The sequence below is a fragment of the Adiantum capillus-veneris genome, chromosome 5 (genome assembly GCF_014529385.1).
Source record: "Adiantum capillus-veneris isolate H3 chromosome 5, ASM1452938v2, whole genome shotgun sequence".
In the NCBI taxonomy this organism is placed as follows: Eukaryota; Viridiplantae; Streptophyta; class Polypodiopsida; order Polypodiales; family Pteridaceae; genus Adiantum; species Adiantum capillus-veneris.
In genome coordinates this window covers 117890303-117913186 of record NC_140935.1, presented here as the reverse complement: position 1 = coordinate 117913186, position 22884 = coordinate 117890303, and the positions used below count along the sequence as shown (strand labels likewise).

The 22884-nt window shown below is 46.5% G+C and overlaps 2 protein-coding genes across 2 annotated transcripts in view; one reads left to right on the top strand and one right to left on the bottom strand.

Annotated features, from left to right (window-relative positions):
• The first annotated feature begins 2595 nt into the window (after positions 1–2595).
• LOC147457980 (uncharacterized) lies at positions 2596–6600 on the top strand. Its single transcript, XM_086512739.1, has 3 exons — positions 2596–2847; positions 3122–3254; positions 3368–6600. The coding sequence occupies exons 2-3, from the start codon at positions 3137–3139 to the stop codon at positions 6385–6387; spliced, it is 3138 nt and encodes a 1045-aa protein (XP_086368865.1). The 5' UTR covers positions 2596–2847; positions 3122–3136; the 3' UTR covers positions 6388–6600.
• A 901-nt stretch (positions 6601–7501) lies between these two features.
• The window catches only part of LOC147457978 (Inosine triphosphate pyrophosphatase family protein), a 50541-nt gene continuing 35158 nt past the window's right edge, over positions 7502–22884 (bottom strand). Inside the window, exons 6-8 of the mRNA XM_086511737.1 lie at positions 8187–8299; positions 8024–8100; positions 7502–7938 (exon numbers count right to left, since the gene is read on the bottom strand). Of these exons, the coding sequence (XP_086367863.1) occupies positions 7827–7938; positions 8024–8100; positions 8187–8299 (302 nt within the window). The 3' untranslated portion in view covers positions 7502–7826. The remainder of the gene's footprint in view (positions 7939–8023; positions 8101–8186; positions 8300–22884) is intronic.

Sequence of the window (22884 nt, the reverse complement as noted above, 5' to 3'; positions counted from 1 at the left end):
TGTCGTGCCTTGCATAAGTTTCTATTTCCTTGTCTCTAGCTACTTGGATATACTTCTCGTGACTTCTTGCACTTCTGCAAGACTTTTGCCGTCAAGCAATAGGACTTTTGAGGGTGGTAAATCAGTAGGGTCCTCAACTATTCTAGTGGGTGGAACATCCACGTGAACACTCCTTGAAAGTGTAGGGTCCGCGTGAGATGTGTACAAAGCGTCTACCTCCCAACTCCCTTCGTGTAATTAGCCATGGGTTAGGAATGAATGGCTCTACTAAATGTTTCCATTAAGCCACTAAACACACTAGAACAAGGTTGTGGGGCTAAGACCTACACGTTTTGATTAGAACTTTAAAGCCTTGCGTAAGGTATCCCTACATCATGTTATAATCGAATGAAGTGTTGCTTGTCACTAGGCATGGGTCTTGGGTTATGCTACCTTGGGTCCCGTCGGCAGAGGGTCTAAAACCTAACATAGGTAGATAATTTGTGCCTATGTAAACTGAAGCACTCTCTATTTTTTGAGGCTCTAGCACCCATCCATATAGCATAAATACATGTGATTTTAGTGTCCTACAAGCATCAAACACCCTAAGACGTTTTTCTTTCGTTTTTTTCTCTGATTTGTTTTTTGGTTTTTCTTGCTCTTTCTTGTTTTTTCTCGTTTTTGATGCTTGCAATGCGGACTAGGATATGCAATAGCTCAAAATGAGCATATCGTTTGGAAGATCTTGGTGCTTTTTCCAGGATAATGTTTGACCAATCAAGGTGCCCATGGCCCCCAAAAGAAGCAGTTTCCACCTAAGCGTGTGGGTAAAAGTGAAAATTAGAAAACTTTTGGAGGGAAAGGCCTCTCCTTTATCCCACATGCCCTCTTCACCCTTGGGAGGACTAAACAATATATATAATTTGGCCCTCACTCTTGCTCTCACCAAGGAGGAGGCTATGGAGTATGTTAGTCTCTTTGTTATATATATATATACATATATATATAAACGAAGCTGCAACCGATTGGGCCCTTTTCTTTTCAATTCAATTTTTCTTTTAAAAAAGATTTTCTTTCCCCTCCCTCATGCGGACTGTGTTTATGGTTTTTGTTTTGAGAAAAATCTTGAATCTTGTCGCTTCAACAATTGTGATTGTGCAGTGCTGTGAGTGAGCTAACATCCACGAGCTGACCGTGTGATGTGATAGAACTTAACAAATATAAACTTCGCAGTGTGCTATGGCTGAACTAAGAAAACGCTCATATAGAACTCAAAACATTGAACTAACAAATGAGCATAAAAACCTAAAACCCAGATTTGTACAGGCAGATACCAGAATCAATAACAGATGCACCCTTCCCAACCTTTCTTACAAAATAAAAAGAAGCTCAAACAACAGCACAACAGGTTCCTTGCAAACAGTGAAAAAAATGTACGTTCATATCGTACTTGTTAGACTAGGGAACTTGCCTGGCATCGTGTGCAAGCCACAAAGGTTGCAAGCGCGCAACTAGTGTGTTGACAAGGTCAACACAGTGGTTGACAAGGTCAATAGAGTGCAAAGGGTGTGCCACCCTCCACCATTGATCCCATTTGAGCATGCCCGTGTGATATAGTGATGAGGGTGTGCCACTAACCTCCCTGTACTACCATGGATGAGGGATCCTTGCATTGTAGAGAAGAAGAGACTATATTGACAAGGTCAATAGAGTGCAAAGGGTGTGCCACTCACCTCCCTGTACTGCCATGGATGAGGGATCCTTGCATTGTAGAGAAGAAGAGGCTTGTTGCTTCTGCTACTCGACCACATTGCCATTGTTGGTGTTGCTACCAACGCTCAATCGCGTATACACACTCCCTCCCTTGCACACACACTTGCAGAAACTTGCACACATGCATGTAGACGTAGAAGGAGAGTAGGAGCAAGAGCACTTACATTAGCACTTTAGAGGGAGGATGAGAGAGTTTTAGGTTTACACAGGCTTATATATGGTCCAATCATTCGCACACGACCGTCCACACTTGGACGGTCAACACCGAACCTTATCTATTGGAGTGCACCTTTCATATACAATTGGTGATTACCTAATCACCTACTACCTACATGTGGAACCGACAAGCCCGGTCCATGACTCAAAATGATGTCGTTCATAAGGTTTGCACCCGTTCGTTATTTGTGCAGTCTGAACAGTTCCTTGTAAGAAATAAGTTTGACATCGTAAAGTTGCCATGTGGCACTGATCAAGAAGCTTTATCCAACCCACAATTGCTCCTAAAAGTTCGATGCTTTACTAAGGGATCGCGCAAGCCCAAAACTTTTCCATGTGGCACCAATTGACAAGCTTTATCCAGCTATTTTTTAATTGCGTCCAAAAGTTCAACAGGTCAATGTAGGGCCGCATGTTACATGCATGCCAAAAAACCATAGAAAGGAATTGTGTATAGTTAGTCCAAAGATTTTCCACAAAGTCCACTTAGTGAGGTGTGTGTGTGTATTGGAAAGGTTCCTGAATAGTTAGAACTCAGTGGAAATTGGGGCCCTTGAAATGGGAGTGGCCCAACACAAAATTGCCACTCGCAGGCGAGTGACCTGCGCAATGTGTGTATCTGTGCGAGAGGGTGTGGGTGTGTCCGATTGAGAGGTACGGATCCAGCTCATGCAAGTTGCAACGGAGGGGAGGGTTTTCTGTACCTGCCTTTCTTTCTTTGCAGGAAACTTTACTCTTACAACCTTCTCCCCTGTTTCTCCTGGTCTTCCCCTTGTTCCCTTCTCTTTCCTCTTCTTCGGCTTCTACTTGTTCCTGAGCTGCGCATTCCCTCTTTGATGGTGGCTCTTCAACGATCTTTGCCTGACTCTCTTCTGGAAGGTAAGCTCTACCCTTCTGTTCTCCCCTGTTTCTCATAAGAATCGCCTGCATCTGCTTTCCAATCGCTCGAATTTGACGGTCTTTACACCCGTTTTACCAGAATTTGTTTTCCATTGATCCGTTTCTTCCATCCCATGTCTCCATCTCTCACATCATGCAAGAATTATACCTCTCTGCTTCCTCTGCTTCTTGAATGTGAATCATTTGAATGCTGGCTGGTATGATGCCTTCAAATCTTTCAACGTAACTGGATAATTTAGTTGCTTTTTCACAGGTACGTTCCAAGGCCATGCCAGGTACACCAAATGCAGCCCGCAGGAAAGTGCGGTGTCCGAAATGCACTGCGCTCTTCTCAGAGCCCGCGAAAGCTATATTTGAATGCCCGATATGCTCATGTCGCCTTTCAGGTTAGAGAGTTTCACAGCATTACCTCAAAAAGTTCAGTTTTTAGGGTTGGATTGTGGAGGGCTTTGATATACTAAAGGTGTTGTCATTGTTGTTGTTGTTGTTGTTTTTTCAGCTAATGGAGTGGTTGCATCCACTATTACCCTCTCTGGTCAGGCAAAGGATAGGGAGTTTGAGCAGCCTAAGGCTGTGAATGGGAGTGATGGGGGCAGTAGCGTGCAAGAAGGAAGCCCTATGGATGAGTGTGGCACACAACAAGACACAAACTCTGAAGTTTGTAGAGAAAACAGGTCTTTAATCCTCAAGGAAGAACAACAGCCAGTCACCCAAAATGAGGAGCTTCATGTAGTCTCTAATAATCATGTCAAGGAAGCAAAACCTTCAATAAATGGTACTTCTGAGGATCTTTATGAGAACAAAGACAATGAAGAAATGGACAGCTCTTCCATAGCGAATGGTTTTTCTGCAGTCAATAACGAGTTAGTGCTGACAGCAGAGGAATCTGATGGAAAAGGCAGTGCAAGCAACAAACGACTGGACTTGGAGATGTTCCGAACAAGCAGGTGTGAATTCTCCTTCAAATACACCCTTGAAGAGAACCTACCTGTTGAATTGGACAGTAGCCGCAAAAGGCTGCCTCCTTCAAAATTTTCCCAATCAGTGCCTAACAATGAGGCATCTGATGTGCCTTTATGTACTCCTCTGAGAGTAAGAATCTCTAACAGATGTGAGGAGAGCTCTGATCAAAGTGAGCATGGAAGGTATTCATTTAGTTCTGAAACAGGGACGCATGATGGATCGGAGTCTGATTTTGATTTCCCAGCGCCATGGGCTGATGGTCTGCAAGACAGCCTCGAGCTTCCAGATTCATCTGGTCAAAACGACTTAGTTCAGCCTCATTCAAAGCAGGCAGCCTCTGCAACTCCTCATCAATTGGAATTGCGGGATGTGTACGATGCAAACACTAATGAGTATGTGTTACATGAGTCTAGCAAACACTCCGAGGGATCTGATACTGATCTTCCTCTGCGAGTGGGTGTTGCTGATCACATAACTTCTCACCCAAGAAAAGAGAATGAGCATATAGATAATTTAGAAACATCTAGTTTTGACCTTTCTTCAAAAGTTGATGATCTAGCCAACATCATCAGCTCTGTTACACTTGATCACGACCAGAATCGTGTCGAGTCTTTAGCTGCAACAGTTTCATCCAGCAGGCAGGATCCTCAATTTACTCCAAGTCAGGACAGCATTTCTGCTGTTGAAGAGGGACAGAGCGCTTCTCATGTCGGTCCATTAAGGGGTGATATTCAGGCTACTGACTTGGGAAGTGCTACTGAAGGTGATCAAAAGATAATAGCAGGAATGGTTAATGACAACCCCTCCTCTGTCCTTCAAGGTCCCTTGGTTGATGGACTGTTGTCAGATCCAGGCAAGGGTGTTCATACATTCATTGAAACTCATGCAAGTGATAAAGACTTATATGATCATCATCTACTGCAAGGTACAGAGATGGAACTTGATCTCTACAGCTATCACAAAGTAGATGAATGGCAACATAGGCAGTTGGATGTTTCTCCTTCAAATGCTCACTATTATACCCCCATCATGGAAAATCAAAGACACTACCCAGGTCTGCAGCTAAAGGAAAGGCATTCAAGTGTCTTCTCTGACCATGCCACAAGCAGCATCCCTTATGTTGTTGCTAATCATCATGTCTCGGATCAGCTTGCTTTTGGGACCTTGAATTCCAATCAGATGTACAGTTATCAAGTGCCTTTACAACCTTCGTTACTCCCAGTGACAATTCACAATAATACTACTGTCGCATATCATGCAGTTCCCAACGCTTGCATGCTGTGTTCTCATCACCAACATCCATACATGCAAAACCATGTTGGCCCTCATTGTGCTGTTTGTCTAAGTCACTCTGGATCCATGGCCTGGAATTCAGGACATGTTGATCAGTGGAGTTGTCATCAAGCACACCATGGTCCTTTCCAACAGTTGGCCAGCCCTCTTGTAGCATGCATTGAGGGGCCTACAAACCTAACTCACAGGTATGATTTCCCAAATGTGGATGTTGCATTACCAGCATATTTATCTGGTAAGCTCTCTCAATATCCTCCATTACCCAAGGATGGTGCTGCTCCATATGTCTCATGTAACGGGTGCAGTAGAGTTCTTCAGGTGCCCTTGGACCTTCCTCCAACTAATGGATTTGTCCAGAAATTACAGTGCAGTGCATGTGGCAGAGTCAACAAATTTTCTGTCAAACAACTCATTAAGCAACAACAGGTAGAGCCCTTCCTGAAGATCAATTCAGTGGGTGGGGCAGCAAACATGCTGTCTGAGGCACAGTACAATTCCTATGGTATTCTTTCCTGTCATGATCAGCATGTGCATCCTGGGTCATCATGGCAACATGAAGGGAGCACTAGCAAGACAATGCGTCAGGTTGACGCCAATGTATTTGCCTCTAGAGTGTCACCTCTAAAGCCAAAAGATAACACTGTTGATGGTTATAGTAACATGGGGTCCCATTGTTTGGACACTTCCAGTACGATGGTTGCAGAACACCAAGTGGTGGCATCTACCCATAACGCCCGATTTGAAAGGAGGCGGCAAGATGCTGTTTCATCACTTAATGCGGCTGTCGATGAGAAGGATGAAGGGCTAGATTTTGGAGCCCCCAGAATTTCTGACGGAGACTCTTTCGATCAAAGTGAAAGTAGAATGCGGTCACCTGAAGACATCCAAGCTGAAAGGACTTGTGCAGGGGTTCCGGAAGGTGTACCTGGAAGAGAAGCTCAAGCACCAGGTCAAGTTTCTAAGCTTGATCAGAGTGAGGAATCCAATATGGAAGAACAAGAAAAAATGCCCGGGTCACCTCTACTTGTGCTTCTAAATCAAGAGTCTACAAGGTTTAGGTTAATCTTAGATCCAAGAGCTCCAAGTGACGAGTACAAATCAGTCTCATGTTCGCCAGCATCAGATTCACCTCCCATCGACAATACAAGTCGAAATTTCCTCAGAAGAAAAGAGCGCACGTCCTCTCAATCCCGCAAAGGACCCAAATACATAGCAGGATTGCTAAGAAGAAGCCTTAAAGATTTTAGTACAAGCGGGCAATAGATGAGAGAGTATGTTTTTGAAGCTTCATTGTGTTCAATGTATGCCTTGTAAGATTGATGAATGTATACTCCATCACCCGCTTTATAGTTTATACGATTACAGAGAATGGCCTTAGTGTTTTTTTGAGCAGTTGTTATTTTTATCATCTGCATCATAGAAAAATTTGCCATTGAAATTCTACTCTTATCTATGTTACTGCCGAGGTATTTCACAGTTGTCACCCCTAAAAGACCCAACCTTAAGCCACTTTTTTGTTGCTTTTGCGACGGGTGTTTTCAGAAAGGCAATCATCAGATGGCTATGGCTATTGGCTTGGCCATGAGCTTCTGAGCAGCAGTACTCACGTGATAGTACAACATATATGTAAGTAAAGCTGAGCTAGATTATTAAAATTTAAATGTTTACAAACTGCTAGCTATTTGAGGTAGTAACTATATCAGATTAAACCTACTTCAATAGCTCGACCTCTATAAATGATATCAGAGTTGTGACTGCAAGTGATGCCTATGCTAGGCCCCTACGAGCCAAAAGTCAGGTGTGGCTGTAGCTGGAAGAGGCTGAGGCACCAAAGTTGTCTTGGCGTTACCATTTTGTATCTGATGATGTGGTTGTAAATATCACTTTTATGGGAAAAAATGACTTCCGAACTTTTTTGTGAGGATTAATGCAAATTTTAGAGGTATCTTGATTGAACTGAAGATATTTTCTTATTTAAGAGTGTCCTAATTTAAGCAGGATTGCTAAATGTAAGCACCGAGTGATTCCCATGCCTTTCTACTGTAAGCAAATATAAGAACCGAAAGTTTAGTTTGTAGTCCATTTCTTAATGGTATTGATCTGCAGAGGTAATCAAGGAGCATGTTAGTGATGGCACTAACAACATCCTCACCCTAGACCTTTTTTTTTGGGTACATTTTAACATCGAGAAATTTTAACACTGTAGGAACATTCCCAAGAGACCTTATAGGTCTATCCGATGAGTCTTGAACTCAAGACCTGTGATGGACATCAATCATGAAGCTGCATTGTAAATGCAACTGTAACTCCCTTTTACACTTTCAGTATAAAGAATGCTTCAAACCAGAGAAATGAAGTAAGACAGGTACAGAAGACATTATAAAGATGATTGTTGACTACCCCGAGATATCATGTACACAGTGCGTCGCATTGCAGTAGAATAGCACTTGCGCAAATTGACTTCTCAGTAAAATTTATAGGCATGTCAACCTGGACAGATTCTCATTCAACTGTGTTACTTTGGTGGTGATGGTCCTAATTATATCAATGAAAAGTACTAGCATTTGGGAAGCTTCTTATATCGTTCTACACAAAAAATAAGAGCCCTTCATCAATATTGGAAAGGCCACAAAGCAGTTTTATGTCAATCAAGAAGAACCTGTAAGTGGTATCCAAGTGTGTGCTAAAGTTTTATGACGTGTTTAGGGTAAATTATCAAAAGAATAGTGGTTGCACAGGTGTTCCCGCAGCTTGTCCAAAGCTCTTCGACGATGTGAAATACTGTTTTTCTCCTCTTTGGCCATCTCTGCATACCTGAAAGGAGCAAACTTGAAAGTTAGTGTTCCCAATTTTCTGACATAATTTTTCAATCGTCATCCCAATCATTAACTAAGCTTACGTCAGATTGTATCCCTGTGGTTGGAAGATAGGGTCCCATCCAAAATCATTCGGTCCTCGAGGAGGCACAATCTTACCCTGGGTAGAGTGTAGTACATATTAAGCTTTACATGACACTTTTGTTGATGATGAGCAACATATATACGCTTCAAACATACACACACCTCTGTCCTCCCTGCAAAACTTATGGGTTCACAATCAGGTCCGAGTGCTAAAGAGAAAATGCAAAGAGCATAAGCTGTCTTGTCTTCATATGCAGCAAGCAAATTGTTCAAGCCTGTCCAGGAATTTCCATGAAAGCAATGAGCCTCTCTCTCTCTCTCTCTCTCTCTCTCGCGAAGTTTGCACTAAGCGTACCAAGGACTACCAATTCCTGCAAAAAAAGGAAGGCTCTAGGTGGCAGTACATGAAACAAAGCCCAAGGCCACCCAAAGCAACATTTCATCATGAGATCGCAGAATGGGGATGTGCAAACTTTCTTCTCTGACTTTTTGGGCAACAAAATATGGACAAATGCACATTATGGCCGAGGGGGCAACAACTTCCCGAGAGGTCACCTATCCCAGTACTTCATAGGATAGGGTGAAAAGAGCAAGGAGACACATTCATAAATAAGAGCTCACCATTACCACGTGAGAGAGAATCAAACAAAAACTACAAAACGCATTAACTTGAAAGTGGTTACAAGAGGTGCTCATAAGTAGAGCTCATAGGGCATCTAGGGCTAGTACAACTAGGCAGCATGGCTCAAAAGGAGCACAATAAATCTTCCAAAAGCTTCCTCATAAAGAGGGGGTCAACCCAGGACTCATTTGGACTTACGTACAGCTAAGCAAGGGATGTGGTATTGACTTATGCCAACTGGGATCTGACTTGACTGGAGGTTGTACACACAGGGCTCATACAAAATGCTAATACAGAAGAGGTTCTCACCAAGATTAGTTGGTGTCATGGACCAAAGCCCACACACCCAACAGCGCAAATCATTAAAAACCAGATATTTTTCCAATTTTCACAACCAATTCAGCCCAAAAGCGTTTCTCACATAACAGTGAAGAGAGAATGCCTCAAGTAGAGAGAGAGAGAGAGAGAGAGAGAGAGAGAGAGAGAGAGAGAGAGAGAGAGAAAAGATTTTTAATGTCTATGTGAGGCCGAAGTCGGCCTCACACAGATTTGTCTCATAGGCCGAAGTCAACCTATGAGACAAATCAAATATACATGTGTGTATGTCCTCCATCTATCGGAAAAGACAAAACAATCCAAACTAGTACAAAATAAGGAAAAGGATAAAAACCCTTGGTTTGTGATGTGATCTATGGGGGGAATGGAGCTCTAGTACTAGGGGTATGTGCATGTCTATATGCTCAGGTAGTACAACCATGCAAATGTATCGAGCTAGCTAGCCCCATCCTGTGCCAATAGGAGGGTGTAAAATGTGGTACATGGGAGGATCGTGAGCAAGGGCTGCTTGGATGAACTTGCTGGGTGAGCCATCATCTGGGCTCGTCTCTCCTCAGCAATCAGCGCGCTCGGGTAAGGATCTCCTCAATCTGTCTGCAGTGGAGTCGTGCGGCCCGGCATCCAGTACACGTGGGCGTCGTCTGGCCCCGCTCATCTCAGCCTGCTAGAGAGTCACTCCCCTCAGTGGATCTGGGAGTGGAGGGGGTGTAGTCCTTTGGAAAAATCTGTAAGTTGTGACTATATCCCCCCCCCCTTCGTGTCTCTATAGGTGGTTGTAGAAGTGTATCTTTGTGCCTTAGTATCTCCAACAGGTAACGCCCAAACTGATCTTGAGAGTGCATGATCTCGTAGAGGGTAGGCTGTCCGCTGAAAAGTGACTCGTATCTGCCTCTAATATCATCACAAGCTTTGCATCTACAAACAAAGTGCTCCTCACTCTCCACCTCCTCTCTGCATACTCGGCAGACTCTCTCCTCCCTGGGAATGTCATGAGCGCGCCCCACCTCTATCTCTAGCCTGTGTGATGATACTCTGAGCTGACCAATCGCCACTCGTGAGCCGTGTGGTATATAGATGTCCATATAGCGTGATCGCTGTATGAACCCGTCCTCCATTATGGTAAGGAAATGATCTTTGTAGTGTGAAATCTTCTACTGAAGGGGAGATGTAATCCAAGTCTGTCTTATATATAGCTGCCAGAGATCCTGTCAGAGCACTATGTTTCTCTCACTGCATGAGAGATGAACCTAGGGTGAGTCATACTGGAAAGGTGGCATGCTCTCAAGATGAAGGCCATGTGCTCCGAACCATGCTCTACCCTGTGTGTACCAAGCTCTATCATATCCACATTCTGCTATCTGTATGGATGACTCAAATGCTCCCCGTGTGAATCTGCCTGTCGGGAGCTCTCTCACTCTCTGGATAAAGCAGATCGTAGTGCCTCCACTGCCGGGGGGGGGGGGGGGGGGGGGGGGGGGAAGCAAGCTCTACCCTAATGATGTCCTTTGGCATTGTGTGCTTGCCTTGAAACAAGCAGGAGATCATATATACCTGTGGTCTCCCGATCCGTACCCACTACCTATCTGTCAATCCGGGTGCCCACCCTACTGCTACGTGCATTAGGGCTGGGGGTGACTAATGTATCAAATAGCCAACCCTTCGTGCGGGGCTCCTGAATGTGCATGATGACATCTCCGCTCTAACATGGCCAAAGCTGCATATCCTCGGGTAAGAGTGTCAATGGCCAAAGCTGCATATCCTCGGGTAAGAGTGTCAATGGCCAAAGCTGCATATCCTCGGGTGAGAGTGTCAATGGCGGCATGTGCCATGGAGAAGGGTCCCTGTCTGCTAGTGAAGGTGACTCCCAGGTAGACGTAGGAGGTGACCACCTCAATTGGGCCTCCTGTTGTTGTAAAAGTTGCTACTCACCAAACCGATTTGGAGGTGTGGAAGATCATGACCTTGTTCTTCCCAAGGTTCACTATCAGTCCTCTATGTGTATAGAACTCATCCAAGGCGCTCAAATGGCTCTGTAAACCCTCTAGTGACTCTGAAATCAAAACAATGTCATCAGCGTATAGCATAATGTGAACCCAAGGTTCACTATCAGTCCTCTCTGTGTACAAAACTCATCCAAGGCGCTCAAATGGCTCTGTAAACCCTCTCGTGACTCTGAAATCAAAACAATGTCATCAGCGTATAGCATAATGTGGACTGGGGTACCTGCTAGGTCAGCTCTTGCTCATTCCGCTCGTAAGATGTAATCGGAGATCTCATCGATGTAGAATCCAAAGAGGCTCGAGAAGAGGGGACATCCTTGCTTAGCACCAATGGTGCTAGCAATAGACTCTTGCAAGCCGCTTGGACAATGAACTCTCCCAGTCAATCTCTCATAACAAGGTAGTTAGGTAGGTAGTGTTCGGTACAAGTTCGGTTCGTAAGGTACGTAGTACAGAATGGATTGAGTTTTTAGGTACCTAAAAATTTGCACTTTTTTTCACAAAGCCTAAAACTGAGAGTACTTCATACATTTATATATGCATTCACCAAGACTTTCAATAAAGACTAGCAAATCAACAATAGACCATTGCAAATGCCAAAAACTAGAGTCCACGACTCTAACTGAACAATGAAAACACAAAGCTGAGCTTAGCTAACCAAATAGTGTCAGATGTCTGCTGTCATGGTCACATAAAACGAAGAACATCAAACTAAATACATAATGAATCATCATAATCCAAGACTGAAGTCTGAAGTCTTGACTCTAATAAGTAGTGAGTACTACAAACCACACACTGCACTCAAAGCTGGCAACTGCAAGAGAGGAGCACACACTGCACTGTACCTGTATCTCTGCTAAAACCAGTCGCTCTCAACTGTGCAGCAAGGCGTTTTTCAGAAAGAGAGGCCTAATCAGCTGAAATAGAGCAGCCCAAAAACACCCCCCCAAAAAAAGCCAAAAAAAAAAAAAAAACGTGTACGAAAACTATCTATACGTACTGAACCGTATTGTACGGACGTAGGGTACCCATAGAATCCATACGTACGTACGGATGCAACCTTGTCTCATAGAGAGCATAGACGGCCCATATCATCTCTGGTGGTATCCCCAGACTTTGAAATCGCCAAAAGAGCCTCTCCTGTGGGATTGTATCAAATGCTTTTTTGCGAAAATCCACAAAGCAGCAGTAACATTGTCCATGCTCATGAATAAGCGGTATAGCTCTAGTTCCTATGCCTCCTCAAAGGCTCGCCGCTTTCGGCGTGTGAGTAGCTTCATGTGTCGCCTGGCCTCTCGATCAGTGATCTCCCCAAGGGTCCACTGCGCACGCAACTGACGATAAACGTCTCTGTACTCATCATCATACCAGCTGTTCTATGGCATAGTCCTGGGGGAGGGGGGGCGCTGTGTGGATGGTGTACAAGAAAGAGCTAATGGCCGATGTCCGAAGGACGGACGTGATGTGGGAGGTGAGCACGGGTTGTGGTGTAGAGGGGTGGAGTAAAAGGAGTCCCTTCTCAACCTCTGCCGAGTATAGGGGGGCTAGCTCATGTGTAAAATGAATCGTGGTGTGTGGGGGGCGTTTGTGGGTGTGGTGTTTCCAGTGAGGGAGAGTGCAAGATAGGTGTGATCGGCTCCAAAAGGTATGGGTGGGATGGTGAAAGAGTTTAGTGGGTGGCCTCTCTCGATCCCATAATGTAATCCACAGTAACACCCCCCCCCCCCCCCCCAACCCAGTTGGAACTCCACGTGGTATGCATGTCAGCCCTCCTCAAGTGGACTACTAGGCCATCCCATTATAAATAACGAGAGGGTGCTAAGAGCCTAATCTGAGCAAATGGTGGCCGTACTCTGTAATGCGGGCCGTGTCTGTTGAATCTCTCATAGTAGTCTCTTCCAGTGTGGCGTGCAGTGCCACTAGGTCCTCTATGTCGTAGGTCTCACATTGGTCACAACATGTCCTGGCATTGAAGTCTCCATAAGGAAAACTTCCCCCAATGTAGAGTACTCCATAATCTCATCTGGTAGGCATGCGTATGGGGATGGTTTGTCCTCCCTATGCCTCTCCATCTCTGTAGTAGCAAATTTGGAGATTGAAGGGGGGAAGTAGCAGAGGGAAATGTAAATGATCTTGTCGCATGATAGTTCAAAGCGAATCCAAAGGTGGCGGGCCTGCAGATCCCGTCCAACAATCTGTATCCTGCTCTCAAGTCCTTGTCTAAAGAGTATAGCCACCCCACTAGACCCTCGTGTAGTGTGCTAGCGAGTACTCCCTCGATGTGAGGACTCCCACTGAAAGCCATGGATCCTCGGTAGACTCCTCACTCTGAGCTCTCGCATGTCTCTGTCAGGAGAATGAGGTCCCGTCCTCTCATCACCTCCTCGAGTCTCTCTGGGTGTGTCCATAGATCCCCGTTGCAATTCCAAACCGCAATGTGGATCTCCTCGTGTGCCTCAGAGGCCGCGAGTCCCTATGAGATGGTCTTGCCATCATGACCCTACCATCTAGGTATACTGCCTTGTTCCCTTCTTTGCGAGCTTTTTGACTCTAGGCATGCATGCACGGCGGTGGTCTTGTTACTGGACAATGACAAATGTGATGTAACTCTGTCTCTGGCTCTATATGACATAACTGAAATATCTTGGCTTCTGCTGGTACTCTCCTAAATCTGCCAGTCTCAATCTCTAGCTGGTGCGATGATGTGCGCATCTGACCAGTAGCACATCGTATCCCATAGGATAAATGAGTGTCCATATAGACCATTCTGATCACATATCCATCCTCTATTAGTTGGAGGAGATGCTCCCTATAGAAAGACATCTTCGTGCCCAACTCTTGTACCGGTTGTGTGCATGTGCTTCTGGTATCTAGTTGAATCAAATCCTGACGTATAAGTCTAGTCGTCGTGTGAGAGAAAGGGAGGGTGCATCCAAGGAGTACTGGGATGGAGGCAGTCTATCCATGCTGAAGCCATGTGACTGAAACCATGGTGTCATTTGCCCATACCAACATGATGTGTCCCCTTCTAGCGCTAGCTGTTAGGATGACTCAAGTGCTAGCCGAGCATATTTGTCGCTGGGAAGGTCCCATAAATTATGCATGAAGGAAACTGATTTAGTAAGGGCCTCAACTACGAGAGGAGGGGCAGCTAGCTCAGCCCGAATAATCTCATGTGGCACTGAGGCCTTAGCCCGAATCATCCGAGAGATCTTAGAGACTAGAGGCCTCTCCATACATCTCCATCCATCAGTGCTACCAAATCTACCCTGGTGGTTCACTGATGGCCCTCAAATCTGAACCCCATAGAGCATAGCCGAAGCCACTATGGTGTCAAAAAGGCACAGCTTTGTTCAAGGTTCCTGAAATTGAACTTGCGAACACATCTTCTCCAAACCTCCCTAAGCTCTCGTCAATCTAGTCTCTGCTTCTCTCCTCAATGAAAATGCAGGTCCACTGAAGACTACCCCAAGATAGGTGTATGCATCTGTATACTCCACCGTCTCCTGGCCATATGTAAAAGTAGGTGCTGACCTCCTGACCCACTGTGGTGTGGTGTTAAACACCATAAGCTTGGTTTTCCCCAAGTTAACAGACAATCCACTTACGTGGGCAAATGTGTACAAAGCATCAATGACCTTGCATCCCCTCCGGGGAGTCGGAAATCAACACAATATCATCAGCATATAACAATAGTGGGATCCATGTCCCTGCCAACTGTGCTCCTCTATCACCATCCCTCTCAATGTATTCAGCAACCTCATCCACATACATACCAAATGCGGGCAACCCTGTTTCACCCCAATAGTGGAGTGTATCAAATCAGGAATCCCCTCTGGAGTGCGTACATGCCCCACTACTGACTTGTATAGAGCCATGATCTTCCAATTCAACTCTTTTGAAGCCCCATCCCTTGCAGTTTGCGCATCAATCTAGCTCTCGGCACCAATAGAGCCGTCTCCCACGTGATCTCCCCTCCTCAATAATGGCTCTTGAGTGTCAGAATATGATCAAGAGTAGAGAAACCTCTCGTGAAACCCGCTTGTCCTGCTGCTCGTACACCCTCTCTCTCTGCCCATCTACTCAATTGTTGCTCAAGGATGGATGCATACAACCATGCCAATGTGTGTCCGATCATGATAGTGCGGTAGGGTCCCCTGACTTGAAGATAGGTACAATCGTGGAGTAGGCCCTTGCACATGGCACGGTTGAACATCATTGCTAGAAGCTCTGCAAGCAAATCTTTGGCATGTATAAAATGCTCTGCTACCAGGCCATCGTGATCATATGCTCTCCTAGTCTTCATCCTGTCAATGGCTTTCTTTACCATCTCGGAGTAAAGAAAGCACATGTGTGTGGGCATGGCTCTAGTGGATCTGGAAGAGGTGGCTACCCGAGACGGTATAGAGAGATGATGCAGACCCCATACCTCCGTAGAAGTGATAACCGGTGGGGGGGAGTGCTCATGGAAGAGTCGCCATGCCTTGCCTGAATCCTGGCTCAAAAACAATTGATATAAATCGCTCTAGCCGAGCTAGAAATGCCCTCTTGTTTCGTCGTACCAAGCGTCGAGAAGCAATCCATGACTAGTGAGCTCCCCTAAAGGTCTCCCCGGATCCTCTGTGCATAAGCGTCCCTGTACATATCATCTATGTAGACAGAAGCAGTCTCTGAAGTAAAAGTGTATCGGGTATGCGTAGGGTGTGTGCCAGTTGAGCTGTGCTGAATTGGAATGAGACAATAAATGTGAGGAGAGCATGATCTACTGCTACCCCAATAGACCTGGGCTTGACTGTAAAGTCCTGAATAGAGGGTATGAAACTGGGTTGAGCCAAAACATAATCCACTGTGCTTGCCCCATGTCTATGAGGAAAGCAAGTGAACCCACTCGACGCTGGAAATCTGTGGAGGCCATTCAAGATGGCCAAACCATGTGCAGTCCCCAAATCTGTCAGATATCTCCCATAACCAGTGTGCTCTTCATCCTATGAACACCTGGCCAATCCCATATCAATGTAATCCAATTCTCTCAACATTTCCTCTGAGGTGTCTTAAAAAGTTGTCTGAGACTGGCCCGTCCTGGCATTGAAGTCTCCCAAAAGAATGACATCTCCATCCGTAGAGAACTCCCATATGTCCTCATCCAATATCATGAAGGGTGACTCCCCCTTGGGTGATGCATAATGAGATGTGTTGGGGGCAAAATAGCATATTGCAATGTAGAGTGGCCTCCCTGTCTCTGCTCTCACTCTGACCCACATATATCTGGCCTGCTCATCCCTCCGAACATTACAAATGAGGGATTACAACTCCTCCCTGAATAGGATTGCCACACCTCCTCACCCCCGTCCTCTATGCATTGATCTCACTTCTTGCCTACAAGTAGTCTCCCAATGGTATCTCGTCACTCTAGGTAATGTGCCGCCAAGAGTCTGATGCGTTTCCGAGTAAAAAATAATGTCTCTTCCCTTAAAGCTATCCTCAAATGCACCTACATCTAGCTTCATTGATCCATTACAATTCCATGCTGCCATTTTAAGGTTGGTCCCATAGGTCTCGCACCGTCATGCGGTGTGTTTTTCCAGCACCACTACTCTCCCTCCCTTGTAGAAAGTAATTTTACCTTTCTCCCTTGCCGTCTTGATCCCTAGCATCAGCTCTTGCATGTGTGCTACATGTGTTGAGTGAGGTCATCCCCCAAAAATATCCTAGTTTGCTTGAGTGTCGGTCTCTTCTCCTTCCTAGCTTCTAGTGTAGGAAAACGTATAATGAGTGCTCTTTCCTTGGGCCTTCCTTTCTCATCACTTGCCTTCTTGCCAACTCTCCAAGCACCTGTGTGTGTGGGTTCAAAAATATCCATGCGCTTCAAGAGATCTTGCACTTCTTCTTCTACTTTTCAGTGTCTTTGAGACCTGTAACACACACATGAAGGGCTCTAGTCTCTCTCTTTTGCTCCTCCTTAATTGTCATATTGATGATAGTGGATGTCGGTGTGGCTTCAGGCATCTTATTTTTTCCTTCCTTTGCGTCCTCGATCCACTTTTCAGCTTTATCAACCTTCTCTTGTGTTTTGAATAGGTGCTCCGCCCACGAAGAGGTTGTTCGTGCCTTTTGCTCTTCCTCTTCTCGTAGAGTTTTCACCTGCTCCTTAATGCTTTCAAGCTCCTTGATCATTGAGGGTTGATTTTCTACCTCCTTTGCAGGGGTATTTTTGCAAGCTGCAAGGTCTCCCTTAAGTGCTTCGATCAATGCATCCTTTTCATTCATGCGTTCTGCCATTTTTTATTTCCAGGATTCAAACATAGCAAGTGCATCCTCTAATCTTTTATGCGTCATACATTCCATTACATGCACTTATGCCCTCACAATCGTCTGCACTTCGGCCTTCGATGATGTGTACATCTCGTCACGCTTTTTAAGAACCTCTTTGTCCAATTCTTTCCTCATATCTGCATACATAGCTTTTTTGTAACTTTCCGCATTTGCATACATCTCTTTTTCAATGTCACCCCTCAAGAGGCTTAGCTCCGCCTTCATCATCACCTGTACCTTCTCATACATTTAGTCATCTTTGACTCTAGAAAGTTTCTCTGCTCTCACATAACCTGGCCATAGTGTGCTCTCTCGAAACCTCCGCCTAAAAGCCGCTTTCAATTTAGGTTTCATAAATGCTATCATCCCCGACATCGACTGGTTGGTCCATCCTCAAGCACTTTTAGTGTGCCGAGTTTCTCTGTGCGTACTGCAGTTGCCTTAATGAGTGCTACCTCAATAGAGAGAGAGAGAGAGAGAGAGAGAGAGAGAGAGAGAGAGAGAGAGAGAGAGAGAAATGAAATGTTATATTAACGTCTTCAAAAGGCCATGATGACCTATGAGACCCAAAAGTTACAAAGTGGTGGATCTAATACAAAGTCACAAAATAACCTAACAACAGTACAAAACAAAGATATATGCTATGGGGTCCTAAGTTGGTCGATGTGAGCCAAGCAACAAACTAAGCAAAAAATGGGCGGCTTGTTGGGATAGCTGAATCACAAGAGATCTATCATCGGTCGTTGGCGAATCTCATCAATTTCCTCCATGGTTAGTAGTCTGACCGGGCGTCATGCATGCCTGGCCAGCGTGCTTCGAATTTTCTGTCGTAGCCTCCGTCGATGCTGTGTAGTTCTTCGCAGTCGCGGACGCCTGGATTTCCCCAATTCAATCGCTCGATCAATCAGTGTGCCTTTGGTGTGAGACGAGGGGGAGTTCTGTTGTGGGAGTGGCTCTTGCGGGGTCCAGTGTCTACTCTGAAAAAGTCTGTGATCCGTCTTTGAGACTGGCTAGCCTCTCCATTCATCAGGCTATCTTTGTGTCTGCGCAGCTCGAGCAAGAACAAACCCAGACATCTCTGATCTTCGTATCCCATGACTCTTGAGAGTGGTCCAAAACCCTCTCTGAACAAGCAGTGGAATCGGCCTCGTATCTCGTAGTAGACGGGGCAACGGCATGTATAGTGTAGCTCTGTCTCAGGTTCCATGTTACACAAGGGGCATGTCCTGTCTTCTGCTGGTACTCCGTTGTATCTCCTAGTTTCAATCCGCAACTGGTGAGAGGATGTGCGTAACTGGCCAATAGTACATCGTATCCCATGAGACAAGTGTATTTGGGTCTCGTCACAAAACCATCTTCCGTAAGCTGGAGAAGGTGGTCTCTGTAGAAAGCCATCTTCGTGCCCAATTCTTGTGCTGGTTGTATCCATGTCCTCCTGGTGTCTAGCTGGGTCAGGTCTTGGCGGATGAGCTTGGTGATCTCTAACTGTGTAAGAGTGAGAGATGGTGCATCCAATGAGTAATGGAATGGTGGCAGCCTGTCGATGCTGAACCCATGTGCCTGAAACCATGATGTCATCTCCCCATACCAGCATGTTGTATCTCCCTTGTATGGCTAACTGTCGAGAGGATTCAAGTGCTATGCGAGCATATCTGTTTCTAGGAAGTTCCCATGTGCGGTTTATGAAGGAGACTGATCTGGTGAGCGCCTCCACCACTAGTGGGGGGGCTGCTAGCTCTGCTCGGATAATGGCTCACAAAACTGATGCCTTGGCTCTAATGAGCCGCGAGATCATAGAGACGAGAGGTTTCTCCATGTTCCCCCAACCGTCTGTGCGACCCGGCCTCCCGTGGTGATCCAGTGAAGGTCCCCATATCTCGGTTCCATAAAGCAATGCTGAAGACACCAAGGTGTGAAAGAGCCAGAGCTTCGTCCAGGGCTCCTGAAACTGAAGCTGCGAACACATCCTTTCCAATCTACCCAATGCTGCGTGGGCTCTAGTAAGTCTGGTCTCAGCTGCTCTTCTGAGTGAGAATGCAGGTCCGCTAAAAACCACTCCAAGGTAAGTGTAAGCGTCTGTGTACTCCACAGTCCTCCTGGCCGTATGTGAATGTAGGTGCTGACCCCTGATCCACTGTGGTGGTATTAAACACCATAACCTTGGTTTACCCAGGTTGACAGACAAACCACTTCGTGGGCAAACGTATGCAAAGCATCCAATTGACGTTGCATTCCCTCTGGGATTCGGAGATCAACACTATGTCATCAGCATATAACAAAAGTGGAATCCATGTCCCTGCCAACTGAGCAACTTTATCTCCATCGGTGTCAATGTAGTCAGAAATCTCATCGACATACATACCGAAAAGATAGGAGAGAGAAGGGCAGCCCTGCTTCACCCCCATAGTGGAGTGAACCGGTGTAGAAAGTCCCTCCGGGGTGCGTACATGCCCTACTACTGACTGTACAATGCCATGGTCCCCCAAATGAGTTATGTGGGTACTCCCATTTCCTGTAGTTGCACATCAAGTCTAGCTCTAGGTACTGTGTCGAAAGCTTTGCGGAAGTCCACAAAGCTACAATAGATCCGTCTCGCATGAGATCTGCCTTCCTCGATGATGGCCCTGTGTCTCAGGATATGGTCAAGAGTAAGAAGCCTCTCCTGATTCCTGCCTGCCCAGTTGCACGTATTCCCTCCCTCTCTGCCATCTACTCAGCTGTTGCTCAAGAATGGATGCATACAACCGTGCCAGTGTTGTGCCCAATCCATAATAGTGCCATAATTCCCAGGCTCCATGGGGTCTCCTGATTTGAAGATAGGTACGATCGTAGATAGGCTCCAAGTGTCCGTAGGCCCTCACACATGGCACGGTTAAACATAACTGCTAGAACTCTGCTAGTAGGTCTTTGGCATGCATGAAATGCTCAACGACTAGGCCGTCATGATCATATGCTCTCCCAGTCTTCATCCTGTCAATAGCTTTCTTTTCACCATCTCAGCGGTGAAAAAGACACATGCGTGTGGCATGATCGGGGGGGTCGGGGAGGGCGACTGTCCAGGTACTGTGTACAAAGATGATGCGTACTGACCCCAGGTCTCTGCGGAGGAAATAGCACGGGGGGGGGGGGGGGAGGGGGGGGGGGGGGGGGGGGGGGGGGGGGGGGGGGGGGGGGAGGGGGACTGCTCATGAAAAAGCCCCCACGCTCTCACGCGAGTCCTAACTCAAGAATAGCTGATATAGATCCTGCTCGAGTCGAGCCAAAAAAGCCCTCTTCTTCCGCCGCACCAGGCGTCGGAAGTCAATCTGTGACTGTCTGTGAGTGACGTCCCCCAACAACACCTCCTTCTGAAGTCTGGCTCTAGTCTGGCGGCACTCCTCATCATACCAGCTGTTCTGAGGCATGCTCCCTGATCAGCGGCTCTGCTCAGGCTTGGTGTGTGGGTATGCTTCTGCTGCTGCCTCATGTAATGTTTGTGCCAGTATAGTAGTTAGCTCCTCCAAAGGTCGCCCCGGGTCCTCAGTGCATAGGCGTCTGTAGATTCCGTCCATGTATACAGAATCCGTCTCCCGTGTGAATGTGTAGCGAGTGGGGGCTGCTACTCGTGGCCTGTGTGCTACACTGAACTGGAAGGAGATGGTCATCGACACCAGAGCATGATACACTACCACCCCGACCGGTCTGGGCCCAACTGTGAGATCCTAGATACTAGAGATGAGATTCGGCTGTGCCATGACATAGTCCACAATGCTGGCTCCATGTCTGTGTGGGAAGCATGTAAAACCTCCCGCAGCAAGAAATCTCTGTAGGCCGTTCAAGATGGCCAATCCATGTGCAGTGCCCATGTCTATCAGGTGTCGCCCATACACAGTATATTCCACATCGTGTGATAGTCTCGAAAGGCCCGTCTTTGCTACATCTAGCTCTCTTAGCATCTCCTCTGAAGTATCATAAAACACTGCCTGGTGATGGGCAATCCTAGCATTGAAGTCCCCTAGGATGATAATGTCACCATCCCTAGAGAACTCCCATATGTCATCATCCAAAATAGAGAAAGGGGACTGTCCTCTGGGAGATGCATAAACTGATGTACTCGGGGGAAAGTAGCAAATAGCTAGATAGAGGTATCTGCCTGTCTCTGCTTTCAGTCTCACCCACATGTACCTAGCTTGCTCGTCCCTGCGGGCTATGTGTATCAGTGGCTACAGATCCTCTCTAAATAACACTGCCCACTCCCCCCGAGCCCCGATCCACTGATGTGTGGCATGGATTGCCCAGGGGCCTGGTGGGTCTCAGAGTAAAAGATGATGTCTCTTCCACTAAAGCTATCCTCAAAAGCTCCCACATCAAGACGCATAGATCCATTGCAGTTCCAGGCAGCTACTTTGAGTGTGGTCCCATAAGTCTCGCACCGTCATGTGGAGCGTTGCTCTAGTATTACCACTTTTCTGTCTTGATAAAAAGCGATCTTGCCTTTTTCCCTTGCCGCTCTAATCTCCGGCATTACTTCCTGCATATGAGCGATCTGCGAGAGGGTGAGATCATCCCCAAGAAAGATGCCAGTCTCTTTAAGAGTTGGTCTTTTCTTCAAGAAGGACTTCTTCGCTTCCATGGAGGGAAAACGGAGGATGAGTGCTCTTTCTTTTGAGGTTTCTCCACTGCTTCCATTTTTCTTTATGTTGCCCACTCTCCATGCCCTTGTGTGCGTCGGCTCATGAATCCCCATCAAGGCAGTGAGTTCTTTTACTTCTTCGTCCACATTGCCTTTGTCTTTAAGACCGCAAATTCTCACATGTAAAGCGCGCACCCTTCTCCTCTGCTCCTCCTCAAGTGTCTGATTAATGATGTTGCTGGGTGTGGACGTGGGCGTTATCTCCTCGCCTTTCCCTTTCTTGGCCACCTTGATCCATTTCTCAGCTTCGTCCGCCTTCTGTTGAGTTTTGGTAAGAACATCCACCCAAGTCGTTGTCATTTCTTTGTGCTGCTCTTCTCCCTCTTGGATGGCCCGTACTTGCTCCTTGATCGTGTTGATTTCTTCAATTACTGAGGGTTGCAGTTCGCCCTCTTCCAGTGTGTTTCTTGATCGTGCTTCGGCGAGATCTTTCTTGAGTGACACGATCTCTTCCTCTTGGGTCGTCACTCGGTCTTCCAGCGTGCTTATCTTGCTCTCTTGGATCAACATGCATCCTTCGAGCATGTTTATTGTACCCCAGAGATTGCGGTTCATCTTGGTAATGGTCTCCGTCATTTCCTCTTTGCATTTTTGAATGGCATTCTCCAGGGGGTCGGCTTTATCGCTCATCTTCCTCATGCTTGCTTGCCGTCCGCAAGGGGGGGGGTTAGATGTACGTGTGCACCCACACTAGCAGCGAGCGCGACAGCTGGGTGAGTGGGGGAGCCGTCCGTAAGGGAGAAGACACGTGTACACCCACACTAGCGGCAGGCGCGGCGAGTGGGGGAGCGTGAGGCGATACGACTAGAGAGGGGCGTCGATAGTTACAGACGGGAGAGAGGGGGGGGGTAAAGTATGAGGGGGGGTTAAGGTATGGTAAAGAGAATGGGGGAGGGGGGCGGGGTTTTATTTTTTATT

Excerpts from the sequence above, each read along its gene's own strand:
- LOC147457980 (XM_086512739.1), top strand. The coding sequence starts at position 3,137 with ATGCCAGGTACACCAAATGCAGCCCGCAGGAAAGTGCGGTGTCCGAAA. Across the intron at positions 3,255-3,367 it reads ATGCTCATGTCGCCTTTCAG|CTAATGGAGTGGTTGCATCC; the intron begins GTTAGAGAGTTT and ends TTGTTTTTTCAG.